Raw genomic sequence first — 27,109 nt, 5'->3', positions numbered from 1 at the left:
TGGAGTGCTGAAACCTTTTTTCATTGATGAAAATATATCCTTGGCAATTTTACCAGACTGTTGTGTAAATTTTGTAAATCTGCTATTCCTCGTCCTCATTCTGTCCTAGAAACTGTTAATCTCAGCACATTTCAGTGTATGTAGTGTTTACAAAAATTTCTCATTTCAGTTCTTATTTTTCTTTGTAAATTTTCCAGATCAGTTTCAGACCAAGACATAATATGAAAAGAAAACATTAATATGGGTAGAGTTTTTATTGTCTTTGTGATATTTATCCTGTTGAGCTCTATTTGACAGATCCTCTTAAGCCTTGAAAGTTTTTCTTTATTGCACGATGATCTATTTTCATTCTCGTTTCATATTCATCCATTGGTTGTATTGTATCCTGCTGCTCTGTTTTGTATTCTGTTAGCTCTATTGCATCTTTCTTTGTGTTAAATGTTCTGCACTTATCGAGTCCAAAGTTATGTTTATATCTTTCAAAAGTAGTTCTACTAGTTGAATTAATTGCTATAGCTTTACTGATGAAGATGCGTATAATTTCAAATTATCCATGTATCAAATGCATCTCAAGGTATAATTTCTTCAGTTGTTTCTGATTTGATATCCTATTTTTATCTGATTCAGTAAATTAGAGTTTGATTGAAAGCGAGACAAAACCATAGTGGGTTTTGAGAGTTGCGCTGAAAAATGTCTCAATTTGTTAATAGTGGTTGTTCATCTTTGGTTGTTAGTAGATCGGGTGATTATAGACCAGTGCTTCCTCAGATGATGGAGGAATTTCACAAGTATTGAGTGTAGTTTATACTTGTATATTAAGAAATTCTATTAGCCTTGACTGTGGAACAGTATCAAATGCTTTTTGGTTGTCAATATAACAACAAGAAAGATTCCTGCTTTTCCACCAGGCTTGATTTAGAATTACACTGTCTATTATCAGTTGTTCTTTACATCCCTTCATATCCTTATGGCATCTTTTCTGCTCATCTGTAAGCATACTGTGGTTATCCAAGTGAGCGGTGATTAGTTGTGAGAAGCATGATGTGACAATTTTATGTACAGTTTGTAACGAGTACTGGGATGATATTTTGATGGATCATTAGTGATTTTCTCCTTAAGGCAAGATATGTGTTTTACCTTCTGTCAAAAATGTGGGCACTTTTTCTGGATTTTTAAGAAAATTGTTGATATGTATGAATATATATGTATATATATATCAACATGTCTCCTGCCCCACTAGAGGCCCGAATATACTTGACCGCTGCTACACAGCAGTCAAGGATGCCTACCATTCTGTCCCACGACCTCACTTCAGAAAATCGGACCATCAGGCCGTACTCCTCCTCCCGGCTTACGAACAGAAACTGAAGCGGGAAGTCACGGTGTCAAAAGTAGTGTCGTGATGGACAGAGGAAACGGATGAGATCCTCTGTGACTGCTTTGAATCGGTGGACTGGTTAGTATTCAAGGACTCGGCAGCTAACCTCGATGAGTATGCCTCAGCTGTCACGGACTTTATTTGGAAATGCACGGAAGACTGTGTGTCTCACAAGACGATCCGGGTATTCCCTAACCGGAAACCTTGGATGAATTATGAGGTCAAGTCCCTTTTAAAGGCTGGAGCTGCGGCTTTTAGGTCCGGGGATACCAGTCGCTACATGGAATCCAGGAGTGAACTCCGGAAAGCCATTAAGGGCACCAAGAGGCAATATCGAGCCAAGTTGGAAGCCAAGGCTAACCAAAGGGATGCCAGTAGACTATAGCAGGGTCTAAATGAGATCACTGGGCACAAAGAAAAGGCTGGGAGTATCAATAACGGTGGCGCTTCTCCTCCTTATGAACTTAACGTATTCTGCGCAAGATTCGAACAGAAGCGGAGCGTCCTGCTCCTTCCGGATGAACTGGACCTGGTGGCATCGAGATTCATCGTCACCGAGGAGGACATTAGAAGGGCCTTCCTGAATATAAATCCAAGGAAGGTGACAGGCCCAGATGGCGTCCCAGGACGGGTTCTCCGGGCCTGTGCAAGCGAGCTAGCTGGAGTGTTTGCTGACATCTTCAACTGCTCCTTGCTTCAGTCTAAGATTGCCTCGTGTTTTAAGAAGGCAACGATAATCCCAGTGCCGAAGAAGAGCAAGGTGGCATGCCTGAATGACTATCGACCTGTGGCTCTGACTTCAATTGCGAGGAAGTGCTTCGAGAGATTGGTTATGGCACACATCAACCACAGCCTACCGGTCAACCTCGACGCTTTGCAATTCGCCTACTGGAGCAACAGGTCAATGGCAGATGCCATCTCTCTGGCCCTACATTCCTCCTTAGAACACCTGGAGAATAAAGACACATATGTAAGGCTCCTTTTCATTGACTACAGCTCTGCCTTTAATACCATCATTCCAAATAAACTGATTCCTAAGCTGCAGAACCTGGGCCTTAGCACTCAGATCTGCAGCTGGATCTTCAACTTCCTCACAGACAGGACCCAGGCTGTAAAAATAGGGGTCAAGCTCTCCTCTACAATCACTCTGAGCACTAGTGCCCCACAAGGCTGTGTACTCAGCCCCCTGCTGTACTCACTGTACACCCATGATTGTGTAGCCAAGTTTCCATCAAACTCAATATATAAGTTTGCTGCTGACACCACAATTGTAGGCCGTATCTCGGGTAATGATGAGTTTGATTACAGAGAGGAAATTAAGAACCTGGTGGCATGGTGCGAAGACAATAACCTATCCCTCAATGTCAGCAAGACGAAGGAATTGGTTGTTGACTTCAGAAGGAGTAGCGGACTGCATGACCCAATTTACATCGGTGGTGCGCAAGTGGAACAGGTCAAAAGCTTTAAGTTCCTCGGGGTCAATATCACAAGTGACCTGACTTGGTCCATCCAAGCAGAGTTCACTGCCAAGAAGGCCCACCAGTGCCTTTACTTCCTGAGAAAACTAAAGAAATTTGGCCTGTCCCCTAAAAACCCTCACTAATTTTTATGGAGGCAGAGTAGAGAGCATTCTTCTAGGGTGCATCACAACCTCGTATGGAAGTTGTCCTGTCCAAGACCGAAAGAAGCTGCAGAAGATCGTGAACATGGCACAGCACATCACACAAAGCGATCTTCCGTCCGTGGACTCACGTTACACCGCACGCTGTCGGAGTAGTGCTGCCAGGATAATCAAGGAAACGACCCATCCAGCCAACGGACTTTTCGTCCCTCTTCCCTCTGGGAGAAGGTTCAGGAGCTTGAAAACTTGGACGGCCAGATTTGGGAACAGCTCCTTTCCAACTGTGATAGGCGGCCATTTAATCAGTGGGAGAAATGAGTAATTAAGTGGTGATAGAGTACAGCATAATGAAGGGGACAGGCGGTGTTTGCTGCTGCAAAGATACAGAACACCAAAGGCTTTGTTGTCCACCTGATGCTAGGGTAAGGATCTTCCCTTCTGAGCTGGAGCGAAACTTGGTAATGGAAGGGAATGATCCAGTTGTTGTGGTCCAAGTGGGCACTTATCCCACCGACAGGCCAGGGTAAGGTTTGCTGAGGGAATATGAAAAATCTGAGGTACAATTTAAAAGAAAAATAGTCGGTGATAATTAACGCAATACAAGCAAAATGCTGGAGAAACTCAGCAGGGGAGGCAGCATCTATGAAAAGAGTAAACAGCTAACTTTTTCGGGCTGACACCCTCCATCAGGACTGGAAAGGAAGGGGATAAGTCAGAATAAGAATTCCCCTTTTCTGTCGCTATATCCCCCCCGCCCCCACTCCTGCCAGACCCTGGATTTCTCCCACTCTCTCTGCCAGGCCCTGCACCTGACTGTGAGCTGTCGTTGGTGGAACTTGTGACGATCGTCCTTATGTTCCATTACACTGACATAAATTTATGTTCTTGTTCCTTGTATTCTTACCGAACGGAATCTCTTTGTGCTCCTTTGAATTAAACCATCTTTGTTATTATATGCCTGTCTTACAACCCTGTATGTCTTCTGGAGATAGTGATAAATGTTCACAGTATTCACAGCTGTATTGTGTTCACTTTACATCATGTTCATTTATGGTATGAATTCAGAGAAATAACTGCATTATTTGTTTTCTCTGAGTGGAAGCAAGAAGCACAGAGACTGGTACTGATGTTAGTAAACATTTTATTACTTGATTGAACAACTACACGCTAAAGCTCACACTGCAGGGGAAAATTTCACCTTGTTCCGGAAGGGATATGGAAGTAGTTGTTCGACATTTTCATCATGTTTCCCATTTTTCCATGGCTTCACTTCCTCTCCCCCACTTTCCGATGTGTGCCATTCTCCCACATTTCCCATTACTTCCCTCCTCTGCCTGTTGCTTCTCTTCCCCTCCACACCCCATCTCTCGCACTCTCTGTCCCCACTGTTCCTCTCTGTTTCACCACATTCTCACCTTACCTGTTACACTGATCTCTGCTTCTCCCTTACCTCATCACCATTCCCATTTCGACACACTCACCTCATTCTGCATAGCCTGATCAGTATTTGGCAGGTGTGTTCATTTTCCTTGAATTTCAGTCTCTGGTGACCCAACATATTTCTCCAGGAACAAGATGCTCTCTTCCCAGCAAATAGGTCTGAGCTTGCACAGATGGTCCATTAATCAATCTTACTACATCTATAATTTTTAATTTGGTTATCAACTGCTATTGGAGTAAGTAATTTTTTTATGGTAATTCAAAATTTTTGAGGCTTGAATGCTTTAAAATGCAATAGCAACAAGGTTATTTAATCAGAAGAATGTTCATTGGAAAATCAGAGAATACTTCAAAATGCATTAATGGTTGGTTCAGGTGATGTGTCACTGTCTTCATGTTGTTGTGATGGGATAGTCATAGATGCCCACTCTAAAATCTGACAAATGATAATCATGTAACACTTGAAGAATTAGAGTTGACGCACAATGTGTTCCACAAGGGCGAACGGCAAGAACAGCAAATCCAAAAGAACTTAGATGACAAGTGACCTGGAGGGTTGGATAAAAAGGAAGGATGTTGGCAGGAAGGCATATTAAAAATGAAGATACCCTTCACATGTGGAGAGGGTCAGTAACTTCAAATGCCTGAGGGTCACCATCCGAGTGGACTTGTCCTGGGCCCATTATACAAAATGCAATTGTAAAGAAAGCACGACAGTGCCTCAACTTCCTTAGAAGGCTGCAGACATTCAGCATGACATCAGAAACCTTGACAAACTTCGAGAGATGTGTAGTGGAAGTGTATTGACTGGCTACATTACAGTCTGGAACACCAATGCCTTTGAACAGAAAACCCTACAAAAGGTAATGGATTTGGCCCAGTACATAATGGGCAAATCTTTCTGAGCCATTGAGTACATCTATATGAAATGCTGTTGTAGGAAAGCAGTATCTATCATGTTATCTTGATATTCCATGCTCTCATTATTTATTGCTATTTTATTTGTAGTTGCATTTCAACAGTTTGTTGTCTTCTGTGCTCTTGCTCTTTCATTGATCCTGTTTACAGTTACTATTCTATAGATTTGCTGAATGTGCCTGCAGGAAAAAGAATCTCACCATTTTTTTATGTGTGTACTCCAATAATAAACTTTAATTTGAACAGATGTATCACTGGTATAGAGGGGAACATGAAAATGAAAAAGAAAGGAAAGCTAATGGAAAACCCCAAAGCATTTAATGAGCGTAGTAAGGGTAACCAGCAAATAAGTTGATTCCATTGGGAATCTCTTCATAGTGCATGTTATCATTGAAAAAGGCGTATTTGGTATCGTATAAAGTTTGAGGATTTATCTCCCCAAGGAACTAAGATGTATCCCAGTCTGTTATGTGGGGCATGTGATAGACTATTCTGGCCCCAGCAGAAATTTTTATTGTTAAACTACCCACAAGTGAAGAGAAAGGTGACCAAAGAGCTGGTAATGTGATAGTTGTATTCCAGAATAGCAGACCAGATCAAGCAGGGTAGGACAAGGATGTGAGGTTGTGCAGAAACAAAATCTGAATGACATGAATCATACATGCTTGCTAAGTTAGTGATTACTCATAGATTAACAAAAGAAGTATTACCAAAAAAAGACATTTGACCAATTGAGCAACATTTTGAAGAGGTAACAGAATGTATTGTAAAGGACAGTCTGGTTGTTGTTTGCCCATGTCTGATATTGTCAGAGACAATAAATTCAAAGGGTTAGAGCTCAGTGGATCCAGACCCAATTGCATAGATGTATGTCTCAGAGCTGCTGCAAAAAAATATCAAGGGAGGGTGAAATGCCAGAGGTCGAGGTGCACCATGGGACAATGACAGGCAGAAAGTGGGGGAGGGGGAAGAGATCCTGCACTGAGTACAGGGAGTCAGGGAAAATGCTGAAGAACAGAACTTCCAGGGTAGTAATCTCTGTCTTACTCCCAGTGCCACATGCTCATCAGGGCAGCAATAGGATGATGGCACAGACAGATCAGTTCAGATTCCGAGATCATTAGGATCTCTTCTGCGGAAGGAATGAAAGAAACTTGTACAAAAATGATGGGTTACACCTAAACCCAAGGGGGACGAATATCCTCATGGGCAGGTTTACTAGAGCTGTTGGGGAGGGTAGGAACTAAACTGGCAAGGGGATGAGAATTGAGTGACAGGGCTGATGATGGGGCATTTGGTATACATGTCAATGTAGTGAGTAGTCAGACCTTGAGGGAGTCTGCAGAAGGATTTGGACAGATTGAGAGATTGGGCAAATAAGTGTCATTTGGAAATGCAGTGAAAGGAAGTGAGTTGGTTGTAAAGAGGGTCCAGAGGAGAGTCACAAGAATGATTCTGGGAATGAAACGGTTAATGTACGAAGAGTGTTTGATAGCTCTGGGCCTGTACATGCTGAAGCTTAGAAGAATGAGGGGGATCTCAGCAAAACCTATCAGATGTTGAAAGGTTTAGATAGAGTGGTTGTGAAGAGGATTGTTTCCTATAGTGGGGAAGTCTAGGGCCAGGCGCGACAGCATCAGAACGGAGATGAGAAGGAATTTCTTTAGCTAGAGGGTGGTTAATCTGTGCAATTCATTGTCACAAATGGCCGTGTTTGTGAGTGGATGCCTGTGTCCAGCGGATAGTGAGCAGGGTAGTTTTTAGTGACATTGATATTGTTAAGTTGGTGAAATGGAAAGACGGATGGCAGGAAGAAAAAGTGATGATGTATGTTGGGAGGATGAATAAGGAGACGGTGTACACAATGAATGTAGGGCCCCAGGGAATTTTAAGGAACAGGATAATCTTGTTCTTTCTGTCCAAGCATAATCACTAAAAGAACACGCAAATATGCTGGAGAGAGAAACAGTTAATATTTTGATTGCACAAGCTACATTTGCTCCAATGTTCAGACATTCCAAAGAAGAGCATCAAAAAATCTATTGCAGGTTGTGGGTATGAAACATTAACTGATTCTCCCTCAGCAGACACTACTTGACCTGCTAAGCAGTTCCAGCATTTCCTGGTTTTTTTACTACAGATTTCCACCACACATTCATTTTTTTCTTAATTTATGAGCAAATGAGTGCATTAGTTGGCAAATGGCAGTGAGTAGATTATGGGGAAAGTGGGAGAATGTGACAGATGCTGTTGATTTGTAAGTTAGCATTGGTTCAGTGAGCTTAATGGTTTCCTATATCATTTGATAACTTAAGTCTTATTTTATTTCTCCTACTTTATATTTTTCTGTGCTGAATTTCATGGAACACATCCATGCTCCACCCATCCCATGGGCGAGACTCTGACAGTAGTCAGAGAGAAGCATACAACTGGGAGAAAGTTTACCATCATTTCGTACAAGATCAGGGAATGTGCTGTCTGCCAACATGGAGAGAATAGGGATTGAAGGAGGAGTTGGTGGGGGTGGAGCTGTGAGTAGACTGTGTACAGGGGTAATAGAGGCTGCGATTCCAATGCTGTTTCCAAGGGATGGGACGTAGATGGGAAAGAGGAAGGAATGTGGATAAATTCTCTGTCCACAGCTCCCATCATGTCTGAGGGAGGGCAGCATTGAGGAAAAACAATGTGGTCTTAAATACTGCGGGCAGATGTTGGAGAAGATGGAGGGTGAATTGCAATCAGCAGATTGTTTATCAGCTGGGTGAAACAACTGCTTCCCATTTTGGATATGGTTGCAATGTCTTCCAGTTATATATTGGTAGAGAACCTATTAAAAATGATAGAAAGGTTGTTTGTAACCCAGTTTCCAGTGCTTTTTTTTGACTCTGTTGGATTTTGCTTCTGTTCCTCTGATGACATATTCACATTGGTAACTTTCTCTATCAACTCTGCCCGTTCCTTGACGTCCCTCAGTGCCTGAATTCTGTCCAGGAACCCAGGCTTGGCCTCTTCTTTCTCAGACTGAATCAGGAGCTCAATATAAGCTGGAGTGGATAACGGACTTGGTCTCAGAGCTATCTCTTCAAGTCTCCTAATGCTGATGGATAATTGTTCAATAAACTCCAACACAACATTCTGAACCACAACAAACTCTTGCTGAAGGCTCTCCATGATATTCTGCTGAGTCATCTTCTCACCATAGGCCATCTCATAATTTTTTTTCAGCTCATCGTATGTTCTCTTCTCCTTTTTGGTTACATAGTTAAACTTGTATTTCTGGTTGAAGTGAACACTCCAGACACATTTTTGGGGACAGACAGTGCAGTTTCTATTCCCGTCCATTGCTGCACACCCAGATTTTTCTGCATCATTTGCAATCGCACAGGGATAGTGACAGGTGAAGTGACATTTTTGACAGTTGGTTATGTAATGGCCTGTTTTGCTGATATCTTCCTGTTCAGGAACTGTAATCTCAATCTCATACTCAAAGTCTTTATTTGCTTCCAGCTCGGTCTGGTGTTGGTTCAGAACTTGTTGTGTTTTCCTGACTTCCTCCAGTTTGGTCAGGCCAACTCTGATCTGAACCTGCAACCCCTCCACTACAGTCTCCAGCTGCTTACGTTCCATCAAAACCTCTTTGGTCAAAGATAAACTTTTTGTTTCCATCTTGTTCAGAGCCCGAAAGAATTTCTTCATACTGTTTTCTCCCATCTTCCAGGACATTGCATCAAAATTATCATCATGCTCTTCTTCACTGTCATCAGAAGTATCCTTATCGGCAGCTTTTCCAGATGCCATACACTGGGCAAACACAACTGAATTGTTAAACTTGAAGTGAACTGGCACACCATTTTTATCTTTGGGACATGGTACCTCTGCTACCTTCAAAGTCTCCAGAACAGGGGGAGGCTGTCCATCTGCAAATGTCACCAATATCTGAACATTCTCTTCAATATCTTTGCCAAAAACAGAAAGAATTGAATCAAAGATATATTTCTGTGTGTGTGTCAGGCGAGCCAAAGAGGCTTGAACAACAAAACACACAGCATCAATTTGATCAACACCCTGTGGGGAGGTGAAAAACTCTCGGATGTTCTCAGTGATCAAGTGATCTCGGCTTATTCCCCTGGTGTCTCCAAATCCTGGTGTATCGATGATAGTCAGAGAGTAATCAATTTTAAATCCTACCTGATGGTGGAGTTCGTAGGCAGTGATGGAGGATGTCTGACTTTCAGCCTGGGATTTTCCTGTCTCTTCATCTATTAACTTGTATCTGAAGTAATCTTTCCATTCCACGCCCAAGATGTAGTTGATCATCCCATTGATGAGGGTCGTCTTTCCTGACCCTGTTGCTCCCAGAACCATAATTGTCTTCATTCCGTGTTTTGTACTGAGTTTTCCAAAGGAGCATTTCACAAGGTGTTTCCTATCATCCAATATCTTCTCCTTCAGGTTGAGCTTGTAAATGGAAGGGTTTCCTTTGGATATCACTGGAGATTCTCTCAAAAGTTTCTGGGCTATTCTCTTTGGTGCATTTACTGTTTCTAATAATAGCTCATTACTTGCTGCACTGCAACCTGCTTCCCCACAGTCAGCAGACACTCGGACTCTGTATTTTGCCTTTGGTTTCAATTCCTTTAGCTGATAATGACATTGTGTATCACTTGTCTTCACTGCCTTGCATAATCCATACTCCATTTTGGACCCAACTGTTGTCTCTTCTTTATATTCAATTTTGTTCTGAAATATTTTAACACCATCCCCATTCTGTTTTGGAATGTCCCAAGTCAGAGTGGCAATTGGTGAACAACATTGGAAGGCCAGTTGACCAGGTGAACTTGTAGGACAAGTGATGTACCGAGAGTTGACACTGGCCTTGCTGACACCTACCTTCGACACAGCTGTGTATTGGAAATAATACCTCTTGCCTGGCTGCAGCCCAGATATTGTGAAGGACTGGGATTTATCAGGTGTAACCACAGATGTCCATCCCTCCTGCTGGGGGCCCTGGTACTCTACCTTGTAACCCACAATCTCACTGGCACCATATCTGGGTGGATGTAACTGCAGTATCACACTGTCATGTGTTGTTTGATGAACTATAGGTCTCCTTGGCTGTGATGGGGGTTCAAAACATGGGTTCTCCAGAGACCCTTCCCGATACAGGTAAATAGCTGATCCTGTTTGACTGTCATCCTTCACAGACGTAACAAGAAATTTTATTTTCCCATCTGCTTTGTTGGCTGTGGCAAAGTCCAGGAATAATTGAGAATTTTCCTCCACTTTATGGGACACAGACTGTTGGCAAAACCACTGCTTGCTGTGTCGTGTCGCACAGGCCCCAGTAGGAGTTGGTGACTGCATTTTCTGATCTGTGAGAGATTGGAGGTAGTTCTTTGCCTCTGACAGATAGAGATCATCCTGATGCAGTGATGTAAATGTGAAGCAGACCACATAGTCTATTGTTGGATCCATCAGCTCATCATCCAACTCTCTCTTTGATTTCACCAAAGATATATCTTCAAACATCTTGAGGTAATGTCCCACTGCCTTCATCTCCTGTTCCTTATTATCCAACCATGTGACCAGTGACTGCTGACTGAATGGTGACTGTTCCCTGTTCTTCAGTATATCCGCCAGTAAACCTTTCTTTTCTTTACCTCCCCGGATAGGTGGCAAAACTCTTGCTAAAGTCCCCTGGAAAACCAGTTTGTATTCCAAGCACATCCCTTGGAATTGTTTTGTCCTATCTCCAATCTCAGGAAACTGAATGGAGACCCTGTCTTTCAGCATATCATTGCATCTCATCACTGCCTTACTGAGCTGTTCCAGGACACGCTGGCAGTGACTGATCAAACCCACACTTATCTCCCTCACCACCCGAGCAGCATTTGAGTTTAGTTTACTGAGAGGATAAAGTATGACTCTCATAGGCACTGAATTCTCCCCACCTGATCCCAGTAAGCTTGGGAGGCTTGCATAGGTACTGATGGCATCTTGGAATGTGGTGGGATTGTTCTTCAGTGAGAAATCCCCATAAAAGGTGCAGCTAAATTTCTCAGAATTAAACTTCTGTTCTTCCGTCATTTTCAGTGAATCTTCCCCCTGAACTGCAAACTCAGGGAGATGTGTAATCATTGCTTCCATATCACGCTGGACATCCTGCAGTTTCTCTGCTGGAGTGACCATTTGATCAAACACAAAGAAAGCCTGGGCCCCATACAGCACTGCTGTAACGACATGGGTTGCCGACTCCTCGTCAAACACACTCGGGTCACTGATGTTCAGCTTCCTCAAGTGGCTCATTGTCAGTTTTTCAAAGCTGGTCGTTGTTTTGTACTGGAGGGTAACTCGTGCCTGTCGTTTTGATTCCTTTGTGTCAGTGAGATATTTTGCTGATCCTTTCACCTCCACTGCACCACTCAGCAGACTTGCTTTCAGTGATTCCGACACATTGAGTGCGGCAACTTTCTTCTCCATGGAGTCCAATGTGAGGATGTGAAACTCAGTGCTGGGCTGATCCCGACTACTGAGGTTATTCTGGAGTGTCTGTGAATCCCACAAGGTGATGTCTATAGAAAATAATCAACAGGAAACAGTCAAATAAATTTCAATTGTGTAAACGATGATTATACTGTGGAATGATTTCCTGAAAAGGCTGTATTTTTAGCCACAAGACGTAGGAGAAAAATTAGACCATTCATCAACTCTGCTCCTCCATTTGACCATGGCTGATTCATTATCCATACCAAGCCCATGCATTCTTTCCATAATCTTTCACACCCTTACTAATCAAGATCCTGTCAATCTCTGCTTCAAATATACCCAGCATGGCCTCCACAGTTACTTGTGGCAATGAATTCCACAGATTCACCAACCTCTAGCTTAAAAAAATCCTCCTCATCATTGTTCAAAAGGAACATCCTTGAATTTTGAGACTTTGCCTCTGGTCCCTGTCTCTTCCACTATAGGAAATATCCTCACCACATTCATTGTATCTCAGCATTAAGTACTTGACATGTTGCTGTGAGATCATCCCTCGTCCATGTAACCCCCAGCAAATACAGGCACATAGCCATCAAATACTCCCCATACATTAACCCTTTTATTCAGAATCATTCTTGATAACCTGTTCTGGACCTTTTCCAGCACCAGTACATCCTTTCTTAGATAACGGGCCAAAACTGCTCACAATACTCCAAGAACAGTTTTGCTAATGCCATCTAAAGCCTCAGTATTACATCCTTGCTTTTATATTCTCATTCTCTCAAAATGAATGTTTACTTCCTTACCACCGACTTAACCTGAAAGTTAACCTTTAGGGAATCCTGCACTAAGATTCCCAAGTCCCTTTGCACCTCTGATTTCTGAATTTGCTCCACGTTTATAAACTAATCTCTGTCTTTATTCCTTCCAGCCAAATGCATGAACATACACTTCCTTGCTCTGTATTCTATACACCACTTCATTGTTCATTTTCTTCATCTGTCCACATCCTCCTGCTTTCCGAACTCCACCAATCTGCAAATGTGACCACAAAGTTATCAATTCCACCATCCAGATCATTGACATACAGAATAACATGAAAAGATATGGTCCCAACACTGGCCCCTCAGAGCACCATTAGTCACTGGAAACCCCTTTATTACCATTCTTTTCCTCAACCCCTTCCATTAGGGAAACCATGCTGTCTTTGACTATTTTATCAGGTGCCTTCAAGTACCTTGAAACCTCATCCTGATGGATGAACTCCAACATCTTGCCAACAGTAGTTGGTAGTCAGTCTAACTGGTTAATTTTCTGTCTTTTGCTTCTCTCCCTTCTTAAAGATTGGAGTGTTATTTGCAATTTTTCAGACCTCCCAATATACTCCATAATCTAGTGAATCCAGTTGATTTATCTACCTTCAGACCTTTCACTTTCCTGAGCACCTATTCCTTACAGGAGCGTCTGCAGTCACCTCTGCCACTTGACACCTTCAAACTTCTGGCAGACTGCTGGTGTATTCCACAATGAAGAACTGACCAAAGTACTCATTGAGTTTTTCCCCCATTACTACCTCACCAGCATTGTTTTCCAGTGGTGTCATACCTACTCTTGCCTCTATTTTCTGTTGATATAATTGTAAAAACAAACTTCTGGTATCCTCTTTTGTACTATTGACTAGCTTACCTTCATATTTTATCTTCTCTCCTTATTGCTTTTTTTGGTGACTTCTATTGGTTTTTAATAGCTCCCCACTATATATTATATTGTTTCTTTGGTTCTGTCTTTGACTTCCCTTCTCAGCTATCTTCTTTTTTTGGAATGAGGCAAACCTGTGCCTTCCAAGGTACTTCTGGAAACTCCAGCCATTGCTGCTTGGGTGTCGTTCTTGCTCATGTCGTCTTCCAATCAACTTTGACTACTCCTCTCCTATACCTCTCAAGTTCCCTTTACTCCACTTCAATATTGATATTTTTGATATTAGCTTCTCCCTCTCAAACTACATAGATAAGACACATTAACTAGATATGTGACTTCTAAAACCAATTGGCTGCACCAGTGATGAATTGATGTGTCATGGTAAAAGCAATGAATACATATGCAATCAATTATTTTGTGTCTTATATTCATGATTAATTTAGATCACTTTAAAAGATCTGTTTTCACTTGGACATGAAAGAGTCTTTTTCTGTTGACCTGTGTCAAAAAAAGCCAAATTAAATCTATTGTGATTCGATGTTGTAAAACAATAAAACATGAAAACTTCCAAGGTGGGTGAGTACTTTTCATAGACACTGTACCTGTCCTTTCAATATGACATGTATTCTCAGATGTTAAATTCCCAGCTATGATCTCCTTCCATCCACAAATCAGTGATGTCCACAACATAATAACTCCACTGCAAGATCATCCACCTTATTACATATACTGAGCTGGGTACATTCAAATATGAAATGTGCAGTCCTGTATTCATCACCCTGTTCAATTTTTTCAATGTTAATTTCTCATTCTCTAATAATATTTTGTCTTTATTTTCAATTTTGGAGACTTCTGTAACATATTTAGTTTACAGGCTTTTCCACAGCCCAAGTTATGTTATTTGCTGGGACCCGCCATAATTTATGTGGAGCCCAGCCCGTCAGAACACCTCCGTTTCCCCAATATGGGGACTATGTTCCACAAATTCAAATCATTTCTTCCTTATCAATCTTTGAGCTATGAATTTGTTCTCTGATATATTTACCCTGTATCAAATTGCATGTGGCTCAGGAAACAATCTGAAGGTCATTATCTTTTTGGTTCTGCCTTTTAGTTTAGTCACTAATTGCTTAAATTCCCAGAACAAAACCTTTTCCTTTGTTTCCACAAGGACCACAGCAACAGGATCTTTCCTCTTCCATTCCAAACTGCTCTGCAGGTCAGTTGAGATGTTCTGAACCAGGGCACTAGGCAGACAACACATCCTTTGAGACGCACAATCATTTTGACATAGAATTATCTCTATTTAGCATGAATGTACAACATACTGGACTAACAGAACCAATTAATTTACTGGTTTAGAACAGTTACTTTCCCTGCCAGAACATTCCTAATTGCCCCTCAGCCAATAGAGACCACAACTGCTCACCAGCCTGACCCAAACAAGATCCTTGTTACAAACCTCTGTGGTGTGAGTGTCACTTATCATCTTGCTGCAAATAGAATCCAAATTGTCAAAATATGGGTGAACATGCACACTTATGACCTCATGATGAAAGAAGGCCATTCAGGCAGCAGTTGATAGGTCATGGGAATCTGCCCTGGAGGTTGTATCAGTGTTTGAACTTGAACTGCATGCAGCACAGGAGACAGACCCTTCCAGTATCATAAGCATCTAACAGTCACATTTGCTCATTATTTCTCACCCTACTGGAAATCTTCCCCTTCTGCATTCCATCTCTTCCCTACCTTCTCTGCTATGGAATTATTGTCTCTTTAATTTCTGACAAATGATCTCTGGTCTGACACATTCCTTGTTTCAAAATCCCCAGGTGTTGCCTGACCTGTCTGGACTAACACCTCACCTGTGGCCAGCGAATAGTTAACAATCTCTGTCTGGATCCCAGCAATCTCCTCCTTGCCTCGCTATGGGATACGTTACCGGACTCTGGGCATTTAGGCATACAAATAAAATAGAAAGGAATTTCACCATCACAGTATCTAATATATTGGAAATATATGCTTCTGCTTAGTGAATTCTGATGAGGAATAAATTTAAGACTATGTGCCCTGGCTCCATGGATAGACCCTAACATCCAAGTTTCCTTGGACTTAACACCTTTGGGAATACATTTGCCCTGAATTCTGATATTTTCCTTTGGCATGACTCCCACTTGTCTGATAGAGAATTGGCTGCCGGTAGCGGCTTCAAATTGACTTTGCCAGGTGTTACCTTATGATATTGAAACTGGCCTTATCACATTTCGGAACCTTATTCCCAGAGCATCCATATTCATTTGCATAACTACTTTGAAACTTGCAAAGTTCTTATCACCACCTTGTGGTTTGTAAACTGAATCTACCGCACTGTTTTGACCATGGCTGTTTCGTATGATGACCTTCCAATACCTGGGATCAGAGTGTCTGACCGGCAGTCGTACAGCATTCCTAGCTGGAAAGGACGGCCCAGAGTAGCCAGTTCCATGACTTCACACATCATTCCACTGAGAGCTGGAAACTCAGTAATCACCTGTGATCTGAAACGGAAAATGTAACAAAATTTAAAAAGCTGAATTCAGGCAATGTATTGAATATGCTTCTGTTTAGAGATGAAAAATGAGGCCAATCTCAAGACATCGACACTAAAACTCTGATAATCCCGTGTTCAAAATAACGGTGACATCTAACTCGCTCATTACTTTACCAGTCTTTGCCATCTGCAAGGTGTCTACTTGTGAGGCTGTGCTAATTTTCCTGTGGCTGCACACAGGGTATGTGGGCAGAGGACAGGTCTGGAGTGTGGACCAATAACGAGGACAGAGTGTGCATGAGGAGCCCAGCTCCAGAGTGTGGACCAGTGGTCCTGTGTGTGGACAGAGCTGGGAACTGGAGCTGGAGCCAGGATGCTGAATGTGGGCTGTGAGTGTGTACAGAGCCAGGGTCTGGAGAGTGGGCCTGAAACATACCAGCTGAAACTCACCAGGTTCTGCTTCCCAAGTTCCCTGAAACTCATTGAGTTTGAATACCTTTATTGCATAATACATGAACTCACTGAGTTTAAAGCATTGATGTGCTTCATATCTACGGAAAATAATGAAATGGAAATTGATGAGATATATTAGGAGTAGCATCCAATGTTGGGCAAAATCAGCTGTCCTGGAACCCCAACCACCCACCCCCCACACCAGCATGCTTGTGCTAGATTATCAGTTCTACAAGTGTGTTAATTGCTGAAGATTGGGAGTAAAATGCTGATTTATTTTTAGATTAGATTAGATTAGATTAGATTATGAGGACACACAGTCCTCTTTTATTGTCATTTAGTAATGCATGCATTAAGAAATGATACAATATTCCTCCAGTGTGATATCAGAAAACACAGGACAGACCAGGACTGATAAAACTAACAAAACCATATAATTATAACATATAGTTACAACAGTACAACAATACCATAACTTGATGAAAATCAGGCCATGGCACAATAAAAAAAGTTCAAGGTCTCTCGAATGTCCCACATCTCACGCAGACAGGAGAAGGAAGAAAACTCTCCCTGCCATGCCCGACCACAGTAAGACTCTGAGTCGTCCGAAAACTTCGAGCTCTGATCAGCTCTCTGACACCGAGTACCGAGCGCCATCTCTATCCGAACAATTCGACCTCAATCTCGGTCGACAGCAGCAGGCAAAGCTGGGGATTTTGGGGCCTTCCCTCCGGAAGATTCTCATTTGCGCAGTAACAGCGGCAGTGAACCGGCATTTCAGAAATTTCTCCTGATGTTCCTCTGTGCTTTCACGTCTGTCTCCATCAAATCAGAATTGTCCACGGCCCTTATTTAACAGATACAATATCATTTTCACTGGAGAGCTGCGCGCGCACGGCACGTTGCTATCTTCTCCTCCCGCCTAAATTTCATCACAAATTTAGGGAAATTGTGGCTGACAATTCCTGAGAACCACTGTTATTCAGATCAGTTTGATTCAGGGGCTTTCAGACAATAGGGTCCCTGCATTGAACAGTGTTATAGATATTTATGCACATTTACCATAGAAAGTGTCTTGAAGACTTGGAAACTTGGAACTGTAAAGTGGATGCCTTGTAGACAGTGCCATTACAGTACAGGAGGTGTTGAATTACCTACAAAGTACAAATTTCGAGAGACAGTGCCTTGAAAAATTATTCAGCTCCCACAAATATTTTCACATTTTACTGTTTCATTTTCTAAAATTAAAATATGTTGAAGCAGGATTTTTGAGTTAATCCACAAAATATTGTGCATCATGTCCAGGAATGAAAGGGTTACTGTATGAGAAACATCTGGCAGCTCTTTGGCTGTATTCCTTGGAGTTCAGAAGAATGAGGGGGAATCTCATTATGTTCTGTCGGAGAAGATTTATCCTGTGCCTAATACATTGATGAAATAGCAGGGGCTCCACTTCATTAGGAGCTGAAAGAGTTTGGTACATCACCAAACACTTGCAAATTTCTACAGATGGAGAGCATTCTGCCTGGTTGCATCACCATTTGGTATGGAGGCCCCAATGCACAGGATCGTGAGAGGCTATCACAGACAGAACATTCCAGACCATCAAAAACATGCTGTCAGCCTGAAATGTTGGTTCTTCTTTCCTCTCTGTAGATGCTCTGACCTGCTGAGTTCCTCCAGTATTTTGTGTGTATTACTTGTCATAAACGTTGGTGTCTTAAGGCAGTGACAGCCAACATTAAGGACCCTCAACAACAGTTTCCTACCCTCTTCTCATTGCTACTAGTGAAGAGGAAGTACTGAGTCTGAGGAACCACATTCAATGTTTTAGGAATAGCTTCCTCCACTCTTCCTTCAGGTTTCTGAATAATCCATCAAACTATGAACACAATCTCACAAGTACGAGGAAATTTACAGATGCTGGAATTTCAAGCAACACATATAAAAAATTCTGGTGAACGCAGCAGGCCAGGCAGCATCTATAGGAGGAGGTACAGTCGAGGTTTCAAGCCGAGACCCTTCGTCAGGACTAACTGAAAGAAGAGATGGTAAGAGATTTGAAAGTGGGATGGGGAGGGGGAGATCCGAAATGATAGGAGAAGACAGGAGGGGGAGGGATGAAGCTAAGAGCTGGAAAGTTGATTGACAAAAGGGATACAAGGCTGGAGAAGGGAGAGGATCATGGGATGAGAGGCCTAGGGAGAAAGAAAGGGGCAAGGGAGCCCAGAGGAAGATGGAGAGCAGGCAAGGAGTTATAATGAGAGGGACAGAGGGAGAAAAGAGAGAGAAAGGGAAAAATAAAAAATAATAAATAAATAAATAAGGGATGGGGTAAGAAGGGGAGGAGGGGCATTAACAGAAGTTAGAGAAGTCAATGTTCATGCCATCAGGTTGGAGGCTACCCAGATGGAATATAAGGTGTTGTTCCTCCAACCTGAGTCTGGCTTCATCTTGACAGTAGAGGAGGCCGTGGATAGACATATCAGAATGGGGATGGGACATGGAATTAAAATGTGTGGCCACTGGGAGATCCTGCTTTCTCTGGTGGACAGAGCGTAGGTGTTTAGCGAAACGGGTTCCCAGCCTGCGTCGGACGCAGTATATCACCCCAGCCGACTCACAGGTGAAGTGTCGCCTCACCTGGAAGGACTGTCTGGGGCCCTGAATGGTGGTGAGGGAGGAAGTGTAAGGGCATGTGTAGCACTTGTTCCGCTTACAAGGATAAGTGCCCGGGGGTGGGGGTGGGAGATTGGCGGGAAGGGATTGGGGGGGGAAACGAATGGACAAGGGAGTCGCGTAGGGAGCGATCCCTGTGGAAAACGGCGGGGGGGGGGCGGGAGGTAAAGATGTGCTTGGTGGTGGGATCCTATTGGAGGTGGCGGAAGTTATGGAGGATTATATGTTGGACCCGAAGGCTGGTGGGGTGGTAGGAGAGGACAAGGGGAACCCTATCCCTAGTGAGGTGGCAGGAGGATGGGAGAACAACACCTCACTCGGTAGGGGTAGTCATGTGCTGCAGATGACACCAGACCATCATCCAGAGATTGTAAGCAATAGGAAAAGGCTGAGGGTAGCAACATGGATTATCTGTACACTTTACCAGAAAGGAAAGTTGGACAACACATTCAATGAAATGAAAAGGTTGGAAGTTGATCTCTGAGGCCTGTCAGAAATTAGATGGACCAACAGTGGCAAATTCACTAAGAATAGTTCTCTGATAATGTATTCCAGAGGTCAACAGCATATGCATGGAGTTGGAATTATTTTAAACAAACAAGCATCTGAATGTCTTATGGGATATTCCTTTTTTGCATTAGTTAGTTACTATAATTTATCATAATTTTTAAATGTCTTGCACTGATGCTGAAAAACAATGAATTTCATGACCTTTGTCAGTGATAATAAAGCTGATTGAATCATTTTGTGTGTTGCTTCAGATTCCAGCATCTGCAGTCTCTTGTCTATCCTGTAGAGGGCGACAGAATTCTCAGGCAAGCAGTGGGAAAACAGCAAAGCCGGGAGACTCCATTCCTCCTGGTAACAAGTGATGAGGAAAAGTAGTAAATCATGATTGGCTGTTTGGAGAGAGCTTTCTTCCTCCATCTCCTGATTCTATTAGATATAAACAATGTTCAGATGCTTCCTGAATATATTGAATGATTTGACTTTAATTAGTTTAATGCAGTAATGTTTACCATGACCTCAGAGAAGAAATTTCTCGTAATCAATGTAAAATGATCACAGTAGTGAAGACTATAAAAAAACATAAGAATATTCTGGAGGGTATCAGGAAGGCAAAGAGAAGGTATGAAATGGACCTGGTTAGGAAGGTTGAGGAAAGTCCCATGAAGCCCTATAGCAATAAGAAGAATCTGTCGAAAAGCGGTTTCCATCATCAGAGATGCTCACCACCCAGGCCACGCGCTTTTCTCACTGCTGCCGCCAGTCAGAAGGGACAGGTGCCTCAGGACTCACACCACCAGGTTCAAGAGTAGTTAGTACCCCTCAACCATCAGGCTCTTGAACAAAAGGGGATCACTACAGTTATTTAAGGACCTTTTTTAACTTGTTAATTCATGCTCATTATTTATTGTTATTTATTATCTGCATTTGCAGAGTTTGTTTTCAGTTTATAGTTCCTGATGTTTTCAGCTTGCAGATCCTGTTTACAGTTACTGTTCTATAGATTTGCTAAGTATACCCACAGAAAAAGAATCTCAGGGTTGCATGGGGGACAGGTATGTATGCTGATTATCAATTACTTTGAAGTTTGAATTATAATGGTGGCTAGGGAGCAAGCTGCAGGTGGGAGATTTATTAAATATATCTCATTGTTTACCAAGGAAAATGTCATGGTTTTGTAAGAGTTAAGGGAAACAATGGCGATGTATTAGAGGAAATTCATATTATCAGGAGGCGGTATTGGCAGCCCTACAGTGCTTTAAGGTGGATAAATCCCCAGAGTCTGACCAAGAGCATCTCCGACATTGTGGGAGACTGGATAAAGAAACTGAAGGGGCCCATACGGTAATGTTTGCTTTGTCATTAACCATAGGTGAAGTTCCCGAAGACTGGGGTGCTCACTGCTGTCCCATCATTTAAGGTAGCAAAGACAAGCGAGAGAACTACAGACCTGTCAGTCTGATATGAGCAGAGGGGATGTTATGGAGGGAATTCTGAAGGACAGGATCTAACAACATTTGGATAGACAGTCTCATTAGGAGGAGTCTGCCTGGCTTTGTGCATGGAAGTTATGCTTGACTGGGGGGAAATGGTAAATTGGATTCATAACTGGCTTAGAGTTAGGGAGAGGGTTATTTCTCAGAATGAAGACCTGTGTCAAGTTTCATGTCACGGGTCAATGCTGGGAGCTTTGCAGTTTGTTTATGTATTTTTGTATGAAAGTGTACAAGTCATGGTTAGCATCAGGCTATCAACTTCTGTCTTAAATATACATAAAGACTTGGCTTCCACAGCTGCCTGTGGCAAAGAATTCCACAGATTCACCACTTTCTGGCTAAAGATATTTCTCCTTATCTCCGTTCTAAAAGGACACTGCTCAATTCTGAGGCCATGTCCTTTGATCTTAGACTCTCCCATCATAGGAAATATTCTCTCCACGTCCACTCTATCAGAGCCTTTTAACATTCAATAGGTTTCAATGAGTTCACCATTCATTCTTCTGAATTCTAGTGAATAAAAGCCATTCAATCCTGGAATCATTTTCATGAACCTTCTTTGAACCCTCTCCAGTTTCAACATATCCTTTCTCAGATAAGGGGACCAACATTGCTCAAGATACTCCAAGTGAAGCCTCTCAAGTACCTTATAAACCTTCAACATTGTATCCTTGCCTCTATATTCTAGTGCTCTTGAAGTGAATGCTAACATCACTTTTGCCTTCCTCACCACAGAATCAACCTGCAGATTACCCTTTAGGGAATCTAGAACAAGGACACCCAGTTTGCTTTGCACCTCAGATTTTTGTATTTTTTCTTCATTTAGAAAATAGTCAACACTTTCATTTCTTCGACCAAAGTGTATGACCATACACTTCTCAACACTGTATTCCATCTGCCATTTCTTTGCCCATTCTACTAATCTGTCTAAATCCTTCTGTAGTCTCTCTAATTCCTCAAAACAACCTGCCTCTCCACCTATTTTCATGTTGTCTGCTAACTTTGCAACAAAGCCATCAATTCCATCATCCAAATCATTAACATATAACATAGAAAGAATCAGTCCTAACACAGACCCCTGAGGAACACCACCAGTCACTGACAGCCAAACAGAAAATGCTCCCTTTATTCCCACTCTTTGCTTCCTGCCAATCAGCCACTGCTTTATCCATGCTAGAATCTTTTGGTAATGTCATGGGCTCTTAGCTTGTTAAGCAGCCTCATGTGTGGTAGCTTGTCAAAAATTTTCTGAAAATCCAAGTACACAACATCCACTGATCCTCCCTTGTCTATCCAGCTTGTTATTTCTTCAGAGAATTCAGTCAGATATGTCAGGCAAGATTTTCCCTTGAGGAAACCATGCTGACTATGGCCTGTTTCATCATGTGCCTCCAAGTATCCTGACACCTCATTATTAATAATTGACTCCAACATCATCCGAACCACTGAGGTCAATCTAATTGGTCTATAGTTTACTTTCAACACACACAAAATGCTGGAGGAACTCAGCAGCCCAAGCAGCATCTATGGTAAAAAGTACAGTTGACGTTTCAGGCTGAGACCCTTTGACAGGACTCAGCCCAAAGGGTCTTCCTTGGTTCAAAACATCAACTTTTATTTTCTGTAGATGCTGCCTGGCCTGCTGAGTTCCTCCAGCATTTTGTGTGTGTTGCTTGGATTTCCAGCATCTACAGATTTTCTTTTATCATTTACATTTTCTGCCTCTCTCCTTTCTTGAAGAGTGGAATGACATTTGCAATTTTCCCATCTTCTGGAACCAAGATCATTGATGCATGAAAGATCATTACTAATGCCTCCATAATCTCTTCAGTCACCTCTTTCAGAACCCTGGGATGAACCTCATCTGGTCCATCTTCAGACCTTTCAGTTTCTCAAGAACCTTCTCTCTTCTAATAGTAAATTCACACACTTCATGAACCCTGACACCTGGATCTTTCACCATACTGCTAGTGTCTTCCACAGTGAAGACTGACACAAAATACTTATTCAGCTTGTCCATTACTTATTCAGCAATGGTTCCCAATTACAACCACTCCAGCATCATTTTCCATTGTTCTGATATCCAAACTCGCCTCTATTTTACACTTTATGTATCTGAAGAAACTTTTGGTGTCCTCTTTAATATTACTGGCTAGCTTACTTTCGTATTCCTTCTTTACCTTCTTAATGACTTCTTAAAAGTTTCTTTCTGTTGGTTTGTAAATGCTTCCCAATGCTCGAGCATTCCACTAATTTTTGCTCTATTATATGCCCTCTCTTTGGCTATTATGCTGGCTTTGACTTTCCTTGTTAGCCACAAATGTGTCAACTTGCCTTTCGAATACTTCTTCCTTTTTGGAATGTACATCTCTCTGCCTTTCGAATTGTTTCCAGAAATTCCAGCTATTGCTGCTCTGTTGTCATTATTCCCAGTGTTTTTTTCCAATCAATTCTGGCAAACTCTTCTCTCATACCTATGTAATTGCTCGAATACTGATACATCTGACTTTATCTTCTCCTTCTCAAATTTCAGGGTAAATTTGATTGTATTATGATCACTTGTCCATTAGTGTTCATTTATCTTAAGCTCTCTAATCAATTCTGGTTCATTGCACAACACCCAATCCAGAATGGCTGATCCCCTAGTGGTCTCGACCATAAGCTGCTATAAAAAGCCATCTCGTAGGTGATCTGATAGATGTACACAAGATCGTGGCAGGCATAGACAAATTGAAAGCACATAGTCTTAGTTCCAGGGAGGAGTTGCTAAAAATAAAGTGGTATCTGTTTAACATCAGAAGCTAGAGATTTAAAAGGACATCAGTGGCATACAAAATGTGACTTGTATTTGAAATGAGCTGCCAGAAATAGTGGATAAGGCAGCACATTAGCAATATTTTGAAACAATCTACAAAATGAATAAACTTTTCTCAGGCTTCCATCCAGGTACAGGTATCGATTATAACCTTATCCCAGTATCTCAGAAGGAAGCCTAAAGAACAAAGAAGCCTCACCTTCTCCTTATGGTACTGCCTGTCTTCCCCAGATTTCCACAGTTTCTGGAAGCATCATCAGGATAGTATCCACAAACCCATAAGGAAGCTCAAATCACAGCTTATGAGGGTCAAAGATGACCTTAGATCCAGATCAGCTGGCATTTACTGGATTCCCTGTGAATGCAGAGCAGCGTATATCGGCCAGACAGGACGCACGGGGCAAACCCGCAACAAGGAGCACAGGAGGTGTGTCCGTTTGGCTTACCTGGTGAAATCAGCAGTAGTAGGACACTGCCTTTACAATGGGCATAGGGTTGACTCCCATGGCACAAAACTACTGTGCTATGCCAATGGCTTTTATGATCGCCTGGTAAAGGAAGCCATTGAAATGAAACTAGAGGAAAAGAATTTTAGCAAAGACAAAGATCTCACTCCAAGAAAGAACTGGAACTCGACTGTGAACAAGTGGGGAGAGTGGAAACCTAATTGGATGAGGATCAGGAGAGATGGACTCTCGGGATATAAATATGACCGGACTAGACATGCCCAGGTATCATCCCTCATGAAGATGGCAGAGTTTGTCATTGAAACATTGGTTATAATCGATGCCTGTGCCCAAGAAGAGTTTATTCATCAAATATGCCGGGCGTAAGGTGACAAGAGTAGCCAGATGTCATGGTCTATAGTAACAACATCACCCAGGACATGCCTCCTTCTTAGTTCTACCATGAAGGAGGAGATACAGAAGCCTGAAGATACTCAACATTTCAGGAACAGCTTCTTCTCCGCCATCAGATTTCTGAATGGACAGAACCCATGAACACTTCCTCAGTATTTTCCCCTTTCTCCTCACACTGCTTGTTTAATTTAATTTATTTTTATACATACTTATTGTAAATTATATTTTATTGCTATGCATTGCAATGTACTGCTGCCGCAAGAAAAGAAATTTCGTGACATGCCAGTGATAGTAAAGCTGGTTCTGATTCTGTATTCACCAAAGGGAATACCATGGAGAAATGAAAGACTGGCAAAGTGAATAATTACATATATTCCATAGCACGTTAATAACAAGGAGGATGTGCTGAATCTTGGGAAGTACCTATCTATGTGCCTTTTGAACAATTCTATTGAATTTGACTCCACTACCATCGTCCATGATCTCTACTATACCCTCAAGGATTAGGTATTTTGATCCTGGGAAAACGAGATCAGCTGTCTTCTACCTTGCTTACTATAACCTTACCAATTTCCTTGAGGTCTCCCCTCAGCCTTTGCCACACCAGAGAAAACAAGCCAAGTTCTTTCAACTTCTCCTTATAGCAACCTTTCAACTTCCCAAGCACCTTCCCTTTTGTAATAGCGACGGCGCTCACTTCTGCCTCCAGATAGTTTTGCATTTCTGGCATTCTGCTAGCGTCTTACACTGTAAAGACTGATGCAAAATACTTACTTAGTTTAGTCTCCATTTCTTTGTCCTGCATTACTACCTCTCCAGTGTAATTTTCCTGTAGTCTGATATCCACTCTGATCTCAATTTTACTCTTTATGTATTTGAAAAAATCTTTTTCTATCCTCTTTGATATTATTGGCTAGCTTACCTTCACATTTCATCTTTTCTCTCTTTATTTCAAGTTCAAATTTCAAAGTACATTTATTATCAATGTGTGTATAAATTGTAAAAGCATGAGATTCATCTGCTTACAGGCAGCCAGAAAGCAAGAAACCAGAAAAAAACACAATTAAAAGTAAGACCAGTGCCCTATTCCTCAATGTCGCAGTGGCTATCATTAGATGGTAGAGGTGATGGAAAATGCTTCTACACAGGCGCAGGAACAGTTAGGAAAAGGAGGGGTGTACAGTACACCAGATGTCACAGTCAAAATCAAGTTTATTGCCATAAACACAAGTACATGTATGCACAGGTGCAATTAAAACTTTGTTCCGTCAGCATCCCAGGCACATAACATCATATAAGCAGCGTTCACAAGGAAAACAAATTAGACACTTTCTAAAAACAAGAAATGTCCATTTTAGATGTGATTAGCTTCTATTGGCATCCTGGTCTGCACAGACACCAGATCTGAATGGCTTGTTCCTGTGCTGTATTGCTCTGAGGTCTGATCTAAAATTACTGACTACAATAAAACAGTGCAAAGCAGATTGTTATTGAGCGTTTAGTCGTTTCGTGAACAAGGGGTTTATTGGTTTCTTCAACTGACACACAAGTGGAAATCTCAAACTTAACCAACGATTGGTGTGTCACAGAAACACCCACTTGTGCAACACACACACACACACACACACACACCAATACTTCCCTAACCAACAACCCGTTTCACTCACCTGCAGAGAGAGCGTCTGTCTGCAGCTGACCAGGGATTGCAGCGATGGTTCGAGTGGTCTCGCTGGGAGACCCCAGCTGCACTGTCTGTACGTGGGTCAGAATCTGAACCTCACCGGGCTGATTAGAATCCCCCGAGCTGGGAGATTTGTTGTGCCGAGGTGTTTTCAAACAAATCCTAGAGTTGTTATTAAAGTAACTGGCGATCTATGGAGGGAAAAGACACCCCGGACTCTTCAAGTATGACCTGGGATCCGTTTCCGCACACTGGGGCGGAGTCGTACAGATATACTTCTGATTTGCTTATCAGTTTTGTTTTCCGGTGCAAAGACTTTCCGAGAAATACTGAATGCGTCTTGTGCAGTATCAAACCACAAATGCGACAAAGGTGCTTGGCTTCAACAGCGGAAGCTTCAGCTGACTTGCTGCAGAGTTTCAGGACCGCACTCACTCACCACATTGTCAGTCGAAAAAAAAGAGAGTGGTGGGGAGGGGGTGTGGGGAGCGTTACTCGAAGTTGGAGAAACCGATGTTCAGGCCATCAGGTGCCCACTCAGTACAAT

At 42.2% G+C, this 27,109-nt stretch overlaps 1 protein-coding gene across 3 annotated transcripts; it reads right to left on the bottom strand.

The window, feature by feature from the left end:
* Positions 1-4,177: 4,177 nt before the first annotated feature.
* LOC134341109 (uncharacterized) lies at positions 4,178-26,780 on the bottom strand. Of its 3 annotated transcripts, XM_063038872.1 has the most exons (4): positions 26,549-26,780; positions 15,951-16,078; positions 12,793-12,878; positions 4,178-11,929 (listed from the first exon to the last, which is right to left on the bottom strand). In XM_063038872.1, exons 3-4 carry the CDS (start codon positions 12,824-12,826, stop codon positions 8,166-8,168), a joined length of 3,798 nt encoding a protein of 1,265 aa, XP_062894942.1. In that variant the 5' UTR covers positions 12,827-12,878; positions 15,951-16,078; positions 26,549-26,780; the 3' UTR covers positions 4,178-8,165. The 3 variants fall into 3 exon arrangements, with proteins under 3 accessions (XP_062894942.1, XP_062894941.1, XP_062894943.1); XM_063038871.1 differs by lacking the exon at positions 12,793-12,878; XM_063038873.1 differs by lacking the exons at positions 15,951-16,078; positions 26,549-26,780 and having other exon boundaries at positions 12,793-12,944.
* Positions 26,781-27,109: the final 329 nt, after the last annotated feature.

The sequence above is a fragment of the Mobula hypostoma genome (genome assembly GCF_963921235.1).
Source record: "Mobula hypostoma chromosome 5 unlocalized genomic scaffold, sMobHyp1.1 SUPER_5_unloc_1, whole genome shotgun sequence".
Classification (NCBI taxonomy): Eukaryota; Metazoa; Chordata; class Chondrichthyes; order Myliobatiformes; family Myliobatidae; genus Mobula; species Mobula hypostoma.
This window is presented reverse-complemented; position numbering and strand designations above follow the sequence as displayed.